General features: G+C 43.8%; 1 protein-coding gene across 1 annotated transcript; it reads right to left on the minus strand.

Annotated features, from left to right (window-relative positions):
• Nucleotides 1-7,170: 7,170 nt before the first annotated feature.
• On the minus strand, nucleotides 7,171-11,412 carry LOC134207415 (uncharacterized). The gene has a single exon (XM_062683140.1). The coding sequence runs from the start codon at nucleotides 11,410-11,412 to the stop codon at nucleotides 7,171-7,173; it is 4,242 nt and encodes a 1,413-aa protein (XP_062539124.1).
• Between the last annotated feature and the right edge of the window lie 8,344 nt (nucleotides 11,413-19,756).

Raw genomic sequence — 19,756 nt, forward strand, 5'->3', positions numbered from 1 at the left:
GTTTGAAAACCAATGTTTTTGCAAGTAGAAAAAATAAGACTGCAAACCAATTAACTGATTGATCAGCAGTGATTCATTTTTCCTTCAAATTTTAGAACACTATTCTCGTTGGAATCTGAAGCAAAATAATGTTTGAATTTTGTTTAAATAAATAAAATAATTATCTTGCTGCTCAGTAATGCCGCGTTATTGCAAAGTGCATTGATCCGAATTCAGTAGTAAAAATAAAGTTTTCAATCACCAAAACATAAAAGAAATATTTAATCTCGTGATTCAGTCTGCAGAAAATAGAACAAGGCTGTGCAACAGATTTGAGCTTTTGAATCTGAACCTAAACTAATCTAGGGCAGCTGATGAGAGATGCATGTCTTAGATTCATATTAAAATTAAATGCGAATCACTACTAAACTGATTTAATTCTTAGGTTACCTAAGATTCTTAGGATTAACTCATAATCTACAAAAATTCAAATATTACACATTTGCGACATGGACAGTATATATACTATATAGTTAGGTTTCTCGTCAGCCAAAAAAACCTTTTCCGGTGCGTGATCATTGGCACCTCGATAGTTATTATTTTTATTCTCCTGACTTTTACGTCAAGTCCATTATGCTTCCAAAAATTATTATTTTGTCAACACACAAATGGTCCATAGTAAAGCAAAATTTTATCCAGGATGCGATATCCACTTCCAGTTGAATCAGATCAAATGTAAAGGAAAAAGGTTCCAATAGTGTTCCATAAAACACCTGTCGAAGACACGTGCAATGGATAAGTAGTTTAATTTATCTTAGGTCCGACACCCTCATTATAGTGAGCTCAAGTTTGTAACCAGAGAGTTTATGCGCCAAGATCAAATAGATGAATTGATATCGTCAACTGAAAAGTAGGTGTGCTGTCTCATATCTCATAGTGGCAGTTCAATAATTATCGAATAGCTCTGCCTTCTTCAACACTGGGTATGTATTTAATAAATCTTCGAACCGTCACTTTCAAGTTTAATTCGGTAAATGAGACGGACATTAATGTGTGTTTTCTTTCGGATTCTGATAAGCTTATTTCACAGAGAACAGACGTGGATGCTCGAACAAAATTTCGTTGAAATCGTGTGTAAAGATTTAAATCGCACCTCTGCGCCGCGAACGCAGGCTGCCCGCCATAAAAGCTCAATCTCACTATCGTCGGCTAGCACCACTGTAAAAATCCCATAATGCTCGGTGAAACAATTTATAAATTCGTCGGATCCAAGATCGGTCAATGCTACCGACTAGAGAAGTTGTAAAATCCCGATTAATCGATTAGTTACTAATCGATTACTCTTGATTCTTGTCGATTATTGAATCGATTAATCATTGTATAATAATCGATTCAAAATTAATCGATTATCACAACGATGAATCGATTAATCGAAATAATCAATTAATTTTCGACATCCTTATGATGTCGTAAAATTCTGATTAATCGATTAGTAACTAATCGATTACTCACGATTCATCTCGATTATTGAATCGATTAATCGTTGGGTAATAATCGATTCAAAATTAATCGATTATCACAACGATGAATCGATTAATCGAAGTAATCGATTAATTTGCGACATCTCTACTACCGACGAGAACTGATTTAGTCTGGAGGAAAGCCGGGAAGATTTTTTATATGGTTCTTTTTTTTCATGCAACCTTTATTCGTCAATAATGATAAATTCATGAGGATTATGATGATCGATGCGATGTCAAACGACACTAGACAATCGTCAAATAGAATGCACCTTACCAGAGCATGTTAAATTGTAGCGGCTATCGAAATTAATTCATTGGCTTTTTTCGGTGATAGTTTCGGCTGATTTCGATGATAATTATATTGTGGCGGCTATTACCGCACGTAAAATGCAGGATAAATGACGAAAACAGAACAATGTAACTGAAGTTATTGAAATTTAAATTTTCACGATCAAAACCATTTTGCGATCATTAAATACCCGCGCGAAATGTAACCGGTGCAATATGAACGGAGCTTTAAACTTCAAGAACAGCACTAGCGCCACACCAACAAACGGTGGCTTCAAGAACTAGTGTTTGTTTCACGGGGTTGAAAAAATGGCAGTTCGATGATTATCGAATAACCCTGCTCGCAATGCAAGATTACTTTAGACAGGAATCGATTCATTTTTGATAGATGTCTTATTGGTCTTGCTGGATAGCTCCAGCCATTCCTATAGGCCGTTCCCCTCAGATTCAACATTCACGTTTAATTACGAATTTCCAACAATAAATATTCATTAATATCTAAGTTGTTGATTATGTGTACTTTTATTTCAATCTTCTCTGAAAAATGTAAACCAATATAACACTATAAACAACAATAATAAAAAACATTATCGAATCTAATGATTTCATTATTATTTTTCTTTTTATGTTCATACAACAACCGCATGGATGTTATTTAAAATCTAATATTATGTATTCGGTATTGACATGGATTGTATAAGTTTTGAATTATGGTTTTATTAAGGGGTAACTCATAACTTTCATCCCAATAACGCATATATTTTATAAAGAAAACGCAATGGCAAAAATGTATGTGTTCCGCGGAATACATTTATTAAGAATTTTTTTCTTCGTGTAGTACCGGCAGATTTTCTAATTTTCAAACTGTCCCTATTAAATTTAATTCACGGAATAGCACAGAGCCTCAGTGAAAAAATGTTGCAGAGCAAACATAAAATACGTGTGGAAAGTTTGGTTGTAAGGAATGGAATGATTTATTAGGAAAAAATAACAAAGTTGGTTTCTAGCAAACGTTACTAAACACCCGGTATCTTGGATCGCTCGTAGCTGGACACTCCTCCTCGAGTAGTCCAGATTTCACTCCGGCGTTCGTTCGGTGAGTGACCAACTTCCTTTTTTGTAGTGGTTTGGTCAACATATCAGCAATCATAGTTTCTGTAGGGCAATAGATAACTTTGATAAGCTTCTTCTTAACCAGATCTTTGACGAATTCGAATTTGGTATCCACATGTTTGGATCTCCTCTCTAACTTCTCGGTTTTAAGTTGTTGGATTGTATTTTGGTTATCTTCATAAAGTATTATTTCAGCTACTTCATTGAAATCTAACATCATTTTACGAATCCATAGAAGCTCCTGACTTGCTTCGGCAACTGCTATAAATTCTGCTTCAGATGAAGAAAGCGCCACACATGTTTGTTTCTTTGCACCCCAACTGATTGCTCCTCCTCCGAAGAATATTATGTAGCCTGTGTTCGATTTTCGATCGCGATGATCTCCTGCCCAGTCAGCATCTACGAAGGCAGTCATGTTTGACTCATCTATTCCTAAATGTAATTCATGTTTGGCCGTTGTTACAAGGTATCGCATCACTCGTTTTGCTTCCGTCCAATCCTCTGCCCTTGGGGAACTAACTTTGCGGCCCAGTAAGGAAGTGCTGATGGCTATGTCCGGCCTTGTATTCACAGCAACGTAGAGCAATCCGCCAATTAAACTCAGATATGAATTGTTATTGGGCAAAAGATCACTCTCCTCCTCCTTTGCTCGAAGGTAGCCGGGTTCCATAGGTATGGCTGATGGTTTCGCCTTGTCAAGACCAAAACGTTCTGCTAATCGCTGAATATAATTTAATATAATATTGATTACAAAACCTCCTCCTGAACATTGATTGACTTGAATTCCGAGATAGTGGCGTACATCACCGAGTGGATTAACTTTGAACCTTGCAGAAAGAGATTTGATAATCGCTTCATATTCTTCCAAAGTGTTACATACAATTAGCATGTCATCGACGTATAGTAGTATGAATGTTTGCTGATTTTCATTGTTGATTTTAATGTACAAACAGGCATCGGAATTTGATTGGACAAAGCCGAGCCGTTTGAAAAAATTATCAATGGTTTTGTTCCAAACGTGTCCAGCCTGTTTCAAGCCATATAAACTTCGCTTCAGATGACAAACTGTATCAGAACTGCCTGTTTCATATCCTTTAGGTTGCTTCATGAATACGTCTTCAGATAGAACACCATTGAGATATGCATTCTTGAAATCTACGTGCTTTACCAACAATTTTCGACGGGCAGCAACAGTAAGCAGCATCCGAAAAGTAGTATGCCTTGCAACTGGAGCAAAAACTTGGTCATAGTCGATACCAAACTTCTGTCTGAAGCCTTGAACAACTAATCTTGCCTTGTATCGAGAAATTCGACCATGTTCATCTAGCTTGCGCTTATACAACCACCTACATCCGATGGCCTTCTTGCCTTCAGGTAACGTTGTGTGTTCCCATGTTGAATTCTGCATTAGTGACATGAACTCTTCATCCACTGCTGATTTCCACAATTCACTATCATCACTAGAACAAGCTTCGTCGTAGGTTTGTGGCTCGATGCTTTTCACCAAATTACTTGAAGTCTTGTATCGTGCCGGTGGAACTCCCTTATTACATCGCTCAGACTTGCGTGTTGTGGTACAGGTAGTATCTTCATCACACGAATCAAAATCATCGTCTTCATCAGTGCTTTCATCGTTATTTCTATCAGCAATAGGTTGAAGCGCGATCGGCAATTGTTCCATAGGCTGCAAAGGTTGTAACGCATCTTCGACAGTTTTCCTCCAATATCGGGACATCTTCACTAGCTTGGATATATTCTTCTTCTACGAATCTTGCATCTCGACTGATCACTAGTTGATTTGTGGAAACATCGACGAACCGGTACGCTTTGTGGTTGTTTGAATACCCAACAAATGTCATTTGTCTCGACTTCTCATCCAACTCCCGTCGTTTTTCTTTAGGGATGTGAACAAAAGCTTTACACCCAAAAACTCTGAGATGCTTGACGTCAGGTTTCTTATCCCACCAGGCCTCGTATGGAGTAACATCAGAGATCGATCTGGTTGGTAAAAGGTTCTGTAGATATACCGCTGTATTTGCTGCTTCTGCCCAGTACCGCGTTGGAAGTTTGGAATCAATTAACATACAACGGCACATTTCTATCTGTTCCGTCTTTCCGCTACTCCATTTTGCTGCGGTGAATACCCAGCTGTGAACTCAGCATGAATTCCTTTCTCTCGGTAATATGTCATCAGCCGTTCGCTTGAGTATTCCCCTCCTCGGTCGGATCTGATCCGCTTGGGGTATCGCCCAAATTGTGTTTTCACGTATGCCGAAAATTCTATTATTTTGCTTGGTACTTCAGACTTACATTTCAACAGGAAAACCGTGCAGTATCGGCTGTAATCATCTACAAGTGTAAGGATGTAACGTTTTCCACTCACCAACTTAACTTCTAACGGTCCATATACGTCAGAGTGAATAAGATCCATAGAAGCTGTCGTCTTTGTCTCTGATGTCATGGGAAATGATGTTCGAGATTGCTTTCCCTTCAGACAACATTCACATCCTGTACGAATTCCACAATCAGATACCTTCATTCCGTTGACAAGGCTTTTCCGCAAAATCTCATATAAAGCTTCCGCATCACGATGCCCAAAGCGCCGGTGCCAAGTGTGTTGACAATCCCCTCGATGAACATCACCGTTGGATGCACAAGCTTGATCACTACATTGCTTGATGCGATAAAAACCCCTCGATTTCACAGCTTCTGCGATTGTTTTGCCATTGATCAGTATCAAGCACTTCGTTTCCTCGAATTTCAGTTCAGCTTTTCTTGTAGTGAGAACAGGAACCGACAACAAATTTGCGGCTAACTTTGGCACGTAGAGTACTCCATTCAAGCGTATCATGTTTAAGTTACCATTCTCATCGCTACACTTGATAACTCCGCTGCCAGATCCCTCAACTGTGAGATTCCGTCCATCAGCTAGCTCAACATTTCCTGTCGCGGGAACTATTTCTTCAAAGAATTTACGGCTTGACGTCATATGAGAACTGGCTCCGGAATCAACAATCCAGTCTTCCGAATCATGTCCTCCGCCAATTATTAGTGCGTACATTTCACCCTGATTTCCAAGAGCCGTTTTTGCATTTTGCTTCTTCTCCGTTCTCGACTCTTGCTTCCATCTGCATTCCCGTTGCTTGTGACCTGGCCGCTTGCAATTATGGCATAATATCAATTTACGGTGCCGATCCACTGGAAACATTACGAGCATGCTTGTTTACTTCATTCAAAAGCTTTTCACGTATTAAGTTCAAGGTCAACGCATCATCCGAACGTGTTTCTAATGCGGTCGTTAAGGCATTGAACGACCTCGGCAGTCCTCGCAGTATGAAAGCCACTGTCAAGGGGGGTAGGGTGAGGCGAATGACAAACCAGGTTTGCTAGCGAAATGTGCTTCAACTGTAATTAGTAAATATTTCATACAATTTATACAATCTAATCTCATAAACTTACAATTTGGTGGGCCTACGCTACCCGGCACACCCTACAGGATTTTACGGTGACACGTGTTCTTCACCTAAATTACATATTTGTTATTTTAATAATTTGCTGTTTTTTTATATAAATTTGCTTATTTCAGGTTTCTTACGTTGTTTTTCTTTTCAGGTTCTATTATTTTATTTTATTTCAGGTTCCACTAGACGGATTATCGGTCGGCTAATTCAGCGGATTTGTGCTCTTAGTTATTGCTCTTTTTGCTCAATTATTAATAATTTTTACTAACCTATTTTGCTATTTGATCTAAACGATCAATTAAACAACAAATTCACTTCTTCTATCCAATTTACCACTAGAAATTCACTATTTATAGCTCTTAACTTTATGCCCAACCGGCCACATTGACTAGCTTGTGCTGAATGGTCGAGCCAGTCGTCCCCGGAAACGATCCTGTCAACTGTCAAATGCCCTGTCAAAAACTCTGCGACGCGTCGCGTCGATCCTCAGCGCAGCGACGCGTTGCTTCGCTCGTCGGCGCTTTGACGCTCCGCTTGTGGTCGGTGAAAAGTGTTGCCTGCTTGACAACTGTGTCAACAGTCTCCCCCAGGTGTGATCCGGAACTATCCGGAGTCCCACGTACCTCCTGAATGTCGAGCAGTGCCAACCGCGACACAGGTCTGACTAAATGCTTTTCTCTGATCTTCACAACGGCTTGTCGAGGTCGGCCATCATGGTTAGAGATAGTACGGATGATTCGTCCTCGTTCCCAACCGTTGCGCTTCGTTGGTTCGACGACCATGACCAAGTCTCCGGCCTGCAGCGTTCAAGTTTCATCAAACCATTTCGGCTGACGACGGATCACCGGCAGGTATTCCGTCAGCCAACGTTGCCAAAAAACACCTAATTGGCGTTGTATTAGCTCCCAAGATCTTCCCAGGATTGCACGGCGGGTCAGTTCCCCAGGCTGACCGTAAACTAAAGCCTCACTCCTTTTTCCTCGTTGTCTTTCCCCATTCGAACTCAACAACAAAAAATGATTTGGTGTGAGTGCCTCCTTTTCGTCGGACTCGAGCGGTAAATACGTCAGAGGCCTTGAGTTCACCATACTTTCAGCCTCCACGACCAGTGTCTGAAGCCCCTCGTCATCTAACTTTCCTTCTGAATATGCTTCGCGCATTGCAGTTTTGACTGACTGTACTAGGCGTTCCCAGGCTCCGCCCATATGTGGTGCGCCTGGCGGTATGAAGTTCCACTTCGTATTGGTGCTGGTGAACGTCGCAGATAGTCCCTGGCTTATCTGGTGCTGCAGTACTCGATCGGCCCCCTGGAAATTCGTCCCATTATCGCTAAAGAATTCGGCTGGTGGTCCACGGCGGGCCACAAAGCGACGTACGCACGAAATGCAGGACTCTGTTGATAGTGTGTAGGCAACCTCGAGATGAACTGCGCGTACTGTCAAACATGTGAATAATGCGATCCATCGTTTCACATTCGATCTCCCAAGCTTCACCATCAACGGACCGAAGTAATCCACTCCTGTGTTTGTGTATGTAAAGGCTCGTTCGTGGTGCGCCAACCGCGCAGGGGGGAGTGGTGCCATTGCAGGGATTGTCGGCCTAGCCCGACGGATTTTACAAGTTGCGCAGTTACGACTTACTTTTTTGACCACCATACGAAGTCTCGAGATGGTGTAAAGCTGGCGGACCTCATTCACCACTGTTTCCGCGTTTCCGTGACGATATTGCTGATGGTACCGGAGCACCAGAAGCTCCGTAACTGGATGTTTCCTTGGAAGGATAACGGGATGCCGAACATTGTAATCGACGTCTTCAATTGCATCGATCCGACCACGTTCGCGTAACAGGCCATTGTCATCCAGGATTGGCATCAATCGATAGATGGCGCTGTGTTTGCCGATGTTCTCCTGCCCAGTTTCATTCGGCCCTTTTTTGGAGAGCGCTGCGATTTCATCTGGGTAAGATTCGCTCTGCACTTGCTTGAAGATAATTACTTCTGCGGCCTTCAGTTCAGCTTGCTGAAGATGTCCGGTGTATTTAGGATCCTTTTTGGACAGATTGTGTAGAAATCGAAGGGTGTATGCTGTTGCTCGTAGCAGGCGATTCCAGGAAGAAAACCTTTCGAAATTTATTGCAGGCTCGAACGCGCAGTGGTGTAAGATCGATGCTCGAATCTCTTCGGTAGTGGCAGCTGGCTCGTTGGAACGAGGCCACTCGTTTTCCGGTAGACGCAGGAAGTCTGGACCCTGAAACCACTTAGTGTTGTCGGTGAAGTACGGTCCGCTGCCCCATTTAGTGGCTTCATCCGCAGGGTTTGATTTCGATGGTACCCATCGCCAATCGCTCGCCGTCGTGTGCTCCAGTATCTCACTCACTCTAAACGACACGAACTGCCTATAGTTTCTTGGGTCGGCCTTGATCCATGCTAGAGCCGTTCTGGAGTCCGTCCAAAACACCATCTTGGAGACCGGAATAGTATGGTTTTCTCTGACGAACTTTGACCAGCGAACTCCCAATACGCAGCCTTGTAATTCAAGCCTCGGGATTGACCACGGCTTCAGTGGAGCGACCTTTGATTTGGCCGCAATCAAACAGCATTGTGGATGTCTACCTTCGACGAACGTTCGTAGATAAATCGCACAGGAATACGCCGCTTCACTCGCGTCAACGAATACGTGGAGTTCGGATCCGTGGTAGGTTTGTTGGTTGGCGTGGGGGATGTAACACCTTGGAATTCTAATCTCGCCGATGTACGTAATCATCTCAACCCATCGTTGCCACTTGGCGTATACGTCTGTGCTGATTTGTTCGTCCCATTCAGTACCTTCTCTCCACAAGTCTTGGATGAGGATCTTACCGTGTATGATGAAGGGTGAGAGCAAACCCAACGGATCGAATAACGTCATCACGCACCGTAGCACTTGCCTTTTCGTCGGTCGGGTGGCTGTGCTGATCAACGTTTGCACCTCATCGCTCATCTGGGTAGAAAAGCTGAGCTCGTCGGTTGAAGGACTCCACAGCATTCCGAGAACTCTTTCCGTCTTTGCACCGTCGGCAAGATTCAGTCGTTTGTCTGCTTCGGATCGCACTTCGCCGAGTTGTTCCAGTACTTTGGCACAGTTCGACCGCCAGTTGTGAAGCTTGAAACCTCCGTTTCCGTGTACGTATCGTACGTCACGAGCTACTTTCGCTGCTTCTTCCTCCGTACCAAAACTCGCCAGATAATCATCGACGTAGTGGTCGTCCATGATCGCCCTCGCTGCTTCAGGATACAGCTCACGATGTTGCTCGGCGTTCCTATTTTTGACGAATTGCGCCGATGCCGGAGAGCAAGTGCTTCCGAAGGTAGCGACGTCCATTAGGTAGATTGTTGGCTTCTGAACTGGGTCGCTACGCCATAAGAAGCGCTGTGAGCTTTTGTCTGCCTCTCGTATCTGGATCTGATGAAACATCTCCTGGATATCGGAGCTGACTGCCACCTGGTACAATCGGAAGCGAAACAGAACAGCAGGAAGAGAAGATAATTGGTCTGGGCCTTTTAGCAGTGCACTGTTGAGAGATACGCCGGCAACTTTGGCTGCTGCGTCCCAGATGACGCGGACTTTTCCCGGTTTCTTGGGGTTCACCACTGCTCCGACTGGGAGATACCACACTCTCCTTGGATCCGCTGCTTCCAGTTCCGCTTTCGTCGCCTTGTGTGCGTAACCTTTCCCTTCGTATTCGCTAATTTGTCGGTGGAGATTCTCCTTCAGCCCCGGATCACGGTCCATTCTGCGCTCAAGACACTCCAAGCGACGTACCGCCATCGAGTAGCTGTTCGGGAACTCTACTTGGTCATCTTTCCAGATCAGGCCCGTTTCGAAGCGGTTTCCTACTCGACGGGTGGTAGCCTCCATTATAATTAGCGCTCGTTCTTCTTCCTTCGTTGGAGGGACGTTTACCGGGCCTGCTCCAGCTCCTTCAATTGTGAAGAAGTCTTTCACCGCCTGATGCAGCATTTTGTCGCAGGGGCATTCGCAAATGTGGAAGCTGAAAGATCCACGATTGTCTCTGCCGCGTGGGCCGTAGACGCACCAGCCAAGCCTGGTCTTCACCGCCACCGGGGATAATCCATCGCCTTCTCGTACCTTCAGTGGTAGTGCCAGACGTAGGTTATCGACGCCGATCAGGATCTTAGGTACCGCATTCTGGTAGCTGGCGATTGGGACTCCTTGCAGGTGTTTGTGCCGTTTCACTGCTTCATCCATCTGGAAAGTTTGCGCAGGGAGTCCGAGGTTGTGCACAGTCCGCGCATTCAAAAGTTGGTGCCGCTTATCCTGGCCGAGCCCGTTGATGTCGACAGTGATCTGTTGCGAGCCCTTTTCCACGCGTGATGTGTTGCCAGTCCACCGCAGGCATAGAGGGAGCGGAGTCCCTTTGACGCCAAGTGAAGCAACCAAGTCGTTCTCTATCAGAGTCAAATCAGAACCCTCGTCGAGAAAGGCAAATGTATTCACGGAACCGTTAGTCCCGTGTAGGGTCACTGGGACTATTCGAAACAGCGACGACGAAGTCGGATGGCGATGTGTATGTGTTTCTGCCACCTGTAGCGTGCGCTCCGACGACATTGGCGGACCTCTTGGTGAATGGAGAAGTGGGTGGTGGCGATATTGACAGCCTTCGATATCGCAGATTGTGCGAATTCGGCACGCGCGCCGCCCGTGGCTGAATAAACAGTTCTGGCACAAACCTAGGGATCGGACTCGTCTCCAACGATCGTCGAGTTGCAACTGTTTGAATGCAGTGCAATCGCGCACCCGGTGCCCGCTCTTATTGCAGTGAGCACACCCCAACTGTTTCGGCTCGGATTCTTTGGATTTTCCCACTACTTCTGTCGCGTGGGAGTTGACGAATCCTTTACTGTTCTTGGATCGCTCGCGCGTGATATTCCGCTTCATCTCTGGTTCGAAAGTCACCACGCTAGTCGCGTCGCGGACCACAGACGCCATGTAATCTCCGAACGTTTTCAAGTCGACGTGCTGGAATCCACGTTTATATCCGGCCCACATCATCCGTTGATCCGCGGGAAGTTTCGCGACGAGTTGGAAAGATGAGCGCGTTCGTTCGCTGCTTCAATATGGTCGCATAGTGTCTGCACCGCCATCCCGAAGTCAATGAGCCCTTCCAGTCTGTCGGACCTTGGGGCTGGAATTTCCCGAACTTTCCGAAGCAGGGCGTTGATTAGCAGCTCCGGGCGACCGAACCGCATACGTAGTGTCTCGATTACTTGCGGCACTGCTGCTGGTAGCACCAATCGACTGCGCACCGTTTCGAGCGCGGGTCCGGACAAACACCGCTGTAGGCGAAGCATATTTTCTCCATCGGAGAATCCACAGGCATCCGTGGTATAGCGGTAATTCGAGATGAAAATTGGCCATTCCGCTGGATCGCCGGTGAATCGGGGAAGCTCTTTAGCCAGGGACTGCCTTGCTGCAAGCTGCTGCTGTGTAGGGCGGACTGGATCTGCTTGGGGAATCGCTTGGTTTGGAAGGAAGCTATTTGTTTGACGAGGGGGAATAGACAGTTCAACCGCTCGCGGGGGGAGGTTTCGCGTTTGCGCACCGGTTGAGATCTGCTTGGGCTGACTTTCTGGTAAGGACATGTCACCCGACCGCGCGAGGGGAGCTCGCAGCTGTTCACGAGTGTTTGTGGGTGGTGAACAAATTTCTCCCGGGTGCGCGAGGGAATCTCGCTGCTGCTCACGGTAGTTTGCAGGTTGTGTACCAGTTTCACCCGGGCGCGCGATGAATCGCGGCTGCTCTCGGGGAATGAATTTATTGGTCGTGGGGCAATGGTTTGGGTTGAGTTTATTTGACATTTCGTTAGAGCTTGACGCTTACCTATGGTTTCCAAGTCTCGACTTACCGATGGCCAGCCGGATTGGCTTACCGTTCCTTTCAGTGGCCAGAGGTCCTTCGGCAGGTGAGGCCCTACAACTCCAGCTTTAGGCTGGCGATCGGGCTGCAGTTGGTCGTGGTTTGTAGCTGCTTGCACCCGGCTACCAGATTTCGGAATCGCACCGCGCGGCGGGTTCGCCACTGGCTGCTGCTTTTCCTGCTCCTCTTCCGGTCGTATGACTGCTTCGTTGTCCCTTGTACCGGTCTGGAATCCCTCCAGAAGTTTCCGGCACAATTCCAGCTGAGATTGTAGGTCCATCAGCTGCTCAGGTGTTGGGTTGGCGCGTTGTTCACACAGCTCAACCTGGTTCCTGAGATTTTTTAGTGTAGTTTGGGGATCCTTTTTTGCCTGAAGGTACATCACGGTTTTCGGTTCCAGTGTAGACAGTGGAATCGATACCATGACTGGTTCGGTACCAGCGACAGTTCTTGGTTCCGCTCGCAGAGTATTCGGTTCCAGGGCGCTCAGTGGAATCGATACCATAACTGGTTCAGCAACTGGAATCGGTGGATTACACGGAGCTAGTGGCCCTCCGAGAGGGGGGGTTCGAATATGCGCCGCCGGAAGAGTTTGGAGACGGTTGCTGTCCACTTGGTTGATCAGACCCCCATGGTGGCATTCGATTTCTTCCCCGCCAACAGCATCGTCGATCAGCTTCTGCTGCTCATCCAGATGGCGGCGTTGCATCTCCAGCTCTAATCGAGCTCGTTCAATTTGCTGTCGTTCAACCAGCTGGCCCAGGCAGACGGAGAAGGCCGATGTTGAGCTAGAACGACTGTTTCCACTACGCACCGAAATGACGTCTTCGGCAGGCTGAATTGAACAGTCACCGCAGAGGAATGAACGGCCGGCGACGCTCTCGTTCACCTGCGCACACGAGAAGTGCTTCCATACGTCGCACCGATCGCACTGCACCATGTCCTCCTCATTATCCGGTCGCTGACAGGCCGTGCAACTGGATTCCTCATCGATTCGTCTTACCTTGTTGCTCCGGTAATCCATAACCACAAATTTTGAAGTTTTGTCAAGGGGGGTAGGGTGAGGCGAATGACAAACCAGGTTTGCTAGCGAAATGTGCTTCAACTGTAATTAGTAAATATTTCATACAATTTATACAATCTAATCTCATCAATCTAATCAATCAAACTTACAATTTGGTGGGCCTACGCTACTCGGCACACCCTACAGAGTTTTACGATGACACGTGTTCTTCACCTAAATTACATATTTGTTATTTAATAATTTTCTGTTTTTTATATAATTTGCTTATTTCAGGTTTCTTACGTTGTTTTTTCTTTTCAGGTTCTATTATTTTATTTTCTTCCAGGTTCCACTAGAAGGATTATCACGGCGGCTAATTCAACGAATTTGTGGTTTTAGTTATTGCTTTTTTGCTTAATTATTAATAATTTTTACTAACCTATTTTTGCGATTTGGTCTAAACGATCAATCGAAATAAACAACAAATTCACTTCTCTTCAATTCACCACTATAAATTCACTATTTATAGCACCTAACTTTATGCCCAACCGGCCACTAGCTTGTGCTGAATGGTCGAGCTAGTCGTCCCCGGAAACGCTCCTGTCAACTGTCAAATGCCCTGTCAAAAACTCTGCGACGCGTCGCGTCGATCCTCAGCGCAGCGACGCGTTGCTTCGCTCGTCGGCGCTTTGACGCTCCGCTTGTGGTCGGTGAAAAGTGTTGCCTGCTTGACAACTGTGTCAACAGCCACCATAGTGTCTTCGCCGAGATCCTTCCCTGCACTGCAGAGTTTCGTGTATAGGTCTTCCATCTTGTTCAAATAATTATCCATATCTTCGCCATCGTTATAACGAGTTTCACACATTCGCTGTAGTAAAGAAACCCTCGTGGTAAGTGTTGCTTTTTGATGGTGTTTTGCTAATGCTTCCTTGGCTGTCAGATGTGCTCGAATTACGCCATACTGATTCTCTTCCAACAAGAGCAATATGGTAGCACGAGCCTTTGCATCACCTTCTGTCCACGCCTCAGGTATGCCTTCAGCCTGACCTGCTACCGGAGCTGGTGGCCCGTTCTTAATATACGTCCACAGTCCCTCTCGGATCAGCAATGCTTCCGTTCTTAACTTCCACGTCTCATAATTTGAATTATTGAGCTTCGTAGCATTGACGCTTCTCAGATCCATATCTATCGCAGAATAGGCTCTAACGTTCAATAGAGAAATACTGTGCTCAGGCCCATAACCTGTTGCAGAGCAAACATAAAATACGTGTGGAAGGTTTGGTTGTAAGGAATGGAATGATTTATTAGGAAAAAATAACAAAGTTGGTTTCTAGCAAACGTTACTAAACACCCGGTATCTTGGATCGCTCGTCCAGCTAACGAAAAATAATCGTCCATTGACAGGGTGTCTACTCATCTGTAAAAACAAAATTCCCTGATTTTTCCAGGTATTTTCCAGGTGTTTTACATTAATTTCCAGGCAAAAACAAACGTGCCATATATAGATTTTAACAGCAAAATAATCAATTCAAAATAGTAAATATTGCGAAAAATATTATTTTTAAGAATATTTTGGTGGCTTCACAAAACAATGTTGTAAATTACTTAAGAAATTCCTCTAGGATTCAGCCGTTCAATCAAAATTCCTTCAGGAATCACATAGGAAATTCCTCCAGGTATTCCTTTAAAAATTTCTCCATAGGTTCCATCGGAAAATCCTACGGATTTTAAGAATTGCTTCAGAACTTCCTCCAGGATTTAATTTGAAAATTTCTTTGCTTAAACTTAAAAAAAAATTTCAAGGAATTGTTTCTGAAATTCCTTTAGATATGCATTTGGCGATTCCTTTACGATTTTTTAAAATTCCTTGAGGTGTTTGTTCGTAAATGTCTTGTGAAAATGAAATTGAGAATTCTTTCGGAAATCTCTTTGAATTTTATAACAGCTGTTTTTTTTAAAGAAACTTGAAAAAACTTCTTAAGAAAATGTTCCGGAAATATGTCGAGATTTTTTTCAGGAAATCCTTCAGAACTTCTTACGAAAACTTCTTCAAGAAATGTGTTGATGAAAAAATATGAGATTGCGTGCGTTATGGAAACATCGGAACATCGTGCCACTCAGGTGCACCAATTGCAGTAAGACAACGTGGACGACCCAAACTGCTAGATCAGCAGTTTGTACATTATAAATAACCCGCGAACGCGTGGCGCGTTCTCTTTCCTTTGGCAGCTTTGGACAATCACCGGTGGTGCTGTATTGTGTTAGTATTATTAATAAAAGTGTTTTAGAGTTACTAAGTCTTTTTTAAAAAGTGAATCCGTATCACGATTCCCATAAGTGGTGTCAGAAGTGGGATCGTGAGGTGTTTAAAAAGTGGTAAAATCCTGTCGCACGCGAACCTGCAACAACGTGATCATCAAACCCCTCGGATGTGGATATATCATTTACGTGAGTAACTCATTTTATTATCTTTTATAAAATAATTCACTAAAACAATGCCAGAGACCAGGCAGTCAGAGATAGAGGCGCTGAAGGCTGAAATTGAGCAGCTTAAGGCATTGATGACATCGGGGAACAGTAGTAAATTTACTATCCCCGATCCCATCAAGAACCTATCGGAGTTTTCCGGTAGTAAGAAAGAACTTTCAAGCTGGCTACGGGAAGTAGACGAGCTATATGAAATGTTCAAGATAAAGGGGGCCAACGGCCAGCCCGATTCACTAAGCTCTATGTATATTAGAGCGATCAAAAATAAAATAAGAGGAGACGCTCGCGCGATTGTATGCGCAAATGGCGATCCTGATACCATTGTTGGTATCAAACAGATCCTGTTAGAACAATAGGTGATCGATTTGACTTTGCGACAAATGTGTCGACACTGTTTAACATTAAAAAAGGTGATAAAAGTCACCTGAAATTCTTTAACGAATGCAAGGAGATTAACACAAGACTTAAATCTAACTTGAATTCCAATCCCATCACAGGAAAGGAAATCATAGATATACTAACCGTTACTCGATATCTTGACAATATCGGAGAACCTTTATCCGCTATCATTAGATTATCCAAGCCTAAAACCTTAGAAGATGCATACGAGTCAGTGTGTATAAACCAGAACGCAGAAATTAGAACTAGACCCGCGAAATCTCAATTCAACAAATTTCCCAACAAAAGCAACGGCCCCTCGAGTAGCTCCCCTAAGCAGCATACAAACTCGAAACCCCCATATAGGAATCCGATGCAAAAACAACAATTTAAATCAGAGTTCCACGCGAACGAAGTAGACGTAGATAACGATGACGACGACGATGACGATGTGGATGACAATGTGCAAGGTAGAACGATGCAACCCAACGTGTCAAATTTTCACTTAGAGGAAGACGATCTCCAAACAACGTAAACAATTTTATACCGTTTATTCGCTACAAGTCTAATAAAGGGATATTGAATTTCTTGATAGACACTGGAGCGAATAAATCGTACATTAATCCGGAGCATGTGTTAAAGTGCCAGGAAACCAATCGACCCGCAATAGTGACTAATCAAAATGGTACATTTGTTATTGATAAAGTATTGCATGTCAATATGTTTCCTAGAAGCTTTGATAAAACTCTACCGTACCACGTATTCAAATTCCATAATTTTTTCGACGGTCTTATCGGATATGAAAATTTGGCTACTATGAATGCCAAAATCGATACCGGTAGCCATGAACTTTCGATTGGAAATATAAAATATCCTTTAGATAAATACTACCCAAATTCCATGAACTTTCAGGAACAAACGGAAACCCTCATAGAGATACCGACTACTGCAGACGGGGCATTTCTCATTGAGGAAGAAATTAATTTGACGACAGGTGTCACATTACGACCTGGCCTTTATGCGGCTAGAAATAATCGTGCCACTGTACACTTGTTTACTACTAGGCAAGCCAAACTGGAGAGATTAAAACCTTTTGAGAATGAACGTTTCTTTCTCAACCAGCATGAAACTGTTCCGCAGCTTAACTTCCCTGCAGAACATTTGAATAAAGAAGAGGTTAAATTATTAGCCAAAACTCTTCGGCCCTTCAAGAGTGTTTTCTTCCATGATGGACAGAAATTGGATTTCACCCATCAAGTAAAGCACAAAATAGAAACCGGTGAAAGTAACCCCATTCACCAACGAACTTACAAGTACCCATACCATCTACGGGAAAAAGTAAGTGAGCAAATTCAGAAAATGTTGGAGACTGGAATCATAAGAGAATCCTCTTCTCCATGGACTTCCCCGATCTGGGTGGTCCCAAAGAAAACGGATAATTCAGGTATAAACAAATATCGCGTAGTTGTAGATTATAGGAAACTGAATAAATTAACGCCAGCAGATAGATATCCTATACCCGAGATCAGCGAGATTTTGGATCGCCTCGGAAAAGCACAATACTTTTCTTTACTCGATTTAGCCATTGGTTTTCACCAGGTAGAGGTGGAGCCGAACGATATTCCAAAGACGGCATTCAATGTCGATAATGGAAAATACGAGTTTTTGAGAATGCCGTTCGGGTTGAAGAATGCGCCCGCGACATTCCAACGTTTAATGGATGCTGTTCTACGAAAACATCTGGGGATAAGATTGTAACATGGTCACTATTTTGTAAATATTATTTTTAGATTTATTGAATATAATTGTGAAATTGTACATATAATATAATAACCTAATGTAAATATTTCCGTTCTATTTATTATTTTTGTTCTCAATGTTAATTTATTTTCTATTTGTAACTATTTATGTTCATTGTTAAATTCACTTGTATCCCATAGTCATTTATGTTTGAGATATTCAGTGTCCCCATTTCCAATAAAATGCACTACTTCAAATCCGCATAGCTTGCATTCAAGTCGCCTTCATTAATTAAAGCGTATGCAATCATTCCCACTCCGCTATAAAACCCGAGGGTCAATCCGAGCATTGCTCTCTTTTAAAAAGTATAAGAGTCCAAAGATAAATTAAGCGAGACAGGTCATTCAGACGAAAAGGGAAGCGAAAGAGATAGCGCTTTAATCGGTTCACATTCGTGGTTGATGAGAATCGTCGTTTGATCAAGTCGTGCAATTACTTCGGTAATTTCACGTACTTCCGGTCACGAAGCAATAAGTCCTCACTTATTCTGAGGGCTTCAAGAACTTCTACTCGTCCATTCTGACCTGGACCGTGGAAGAGGCGAGAGTGCGTGATAATTGTTTAGTGTCGCGGTGTGTTTTATTTGGTAATTTATTAAAATGTGAGAAGTCTTCTAGATTAAATTAAAATGTTACTTTCTGTTCCTTCAGTGTAGCCAAAGTTTAACGACCTTTGTCAAGGGTTACGTGCGGTCAAGTTGTGTGTGCGAATGTAAATAGAAAAAGGTAATTAGTGAAATTGTTGTGTGGAGATTTTTTGTTAAATGTGTCGAACAGCCGTTCGACGGCTTTTTATTTAGGATTCGCTTCTAGCGATCCACGGCCCATACTCGGCACACCGCATCCACCAGTCAAACGCGACTCTCGACCCCACGCTTCAGCGCACAGAAGTCCCGGTTTGAGGGGACTATCGTCCGACAGAGTGGCCAGCGAAAGCCTTATTCTTAGCTACGACCCGTAGCGTGACACCACTCAAGCCTCCGACGATCCCCATCGTCGTCATCTGCGCCATCTTTAGCCGGCGCGCGTTTCAGTACCAGCTCGGGACCAACCACCGTCTGGGAATTCCCGTTGCGCAGCGACACAGCGTTTTTCGACCAAGCGTCATCGTAGTCCACGAGTAAACTCCACCATCGCCGCATTTGGCACGGTTGCCGCAATAACATCGTTTCGTCGGCCGCCGCCGATAAATTCTGCTTTACCGTCAGCATTCGTCCGCTGCCGGACAAAGGGTACCGTGAGCAGTGCTGCAAAGTGTCACCGTACAAGTCACGCAAAGCGTGACAATAACAAAATCCAGGTCATGTGTCAAGTACTCAATTGTGATGCTCAATGTGGATCTCACATGCTTGGTGTAACGATCACCATGAAAGTGACATTTTAGCAACTAGCGCTTGGTCACTCACCATGTCTTCACTTCCTCTGCCTGTGATCACCAGCATGAATGATAGGAAAACTTTCCTGATGTTGTGGTTGTCATATCCATGTCATCTTGACTATCGTGATGATCACTTGACCTATGCGGTGTTTGGTTCGAAATCAACGCTCGACAGCAATGGAATAATCCACTTAGCGGAATTAATGGATTTTTGCTGTGATAAAAATGCATGAAATAGAATCAAATAGAATTTTTGGGAACATTATTTAAGTGTTCTTATTGTTTATATTGACTTTTTGTGCAATATTTTAAGAGGTGCTATTAAAAGAAAAGTACATACATAGTTTTTCCAAATTTGATCCAGACTATCTTTTGAAAAAGGCCAAATTTTTTTTATTGATTTTTTCAAATGGATACAATTAAAAAACGACG

This window comes from Armigeres subalbatus, chromosome 1 (genome assembly GCF_024139115.2).
Source record: "Armigeres subalbatus isolate Guangzhou_Male chromosome 1, GZ_Asu_2, whole genome shotgun sequence".
Lineage (NCBI taxonomy): Eukaryota > Metazoa > Arthropoda > Insecta > Diptera > Culicidae > Armigeres > Armigeres subalbatus.

Coding starts and splice junctions, on each gene's coding strand:
- LOC134207415 (XM_062683140.1), bottom strand. CDS start 11,412: ATGTGGGCCGGATATAAACGTGGATTCCAGCACGTCGACTTGAAAACG.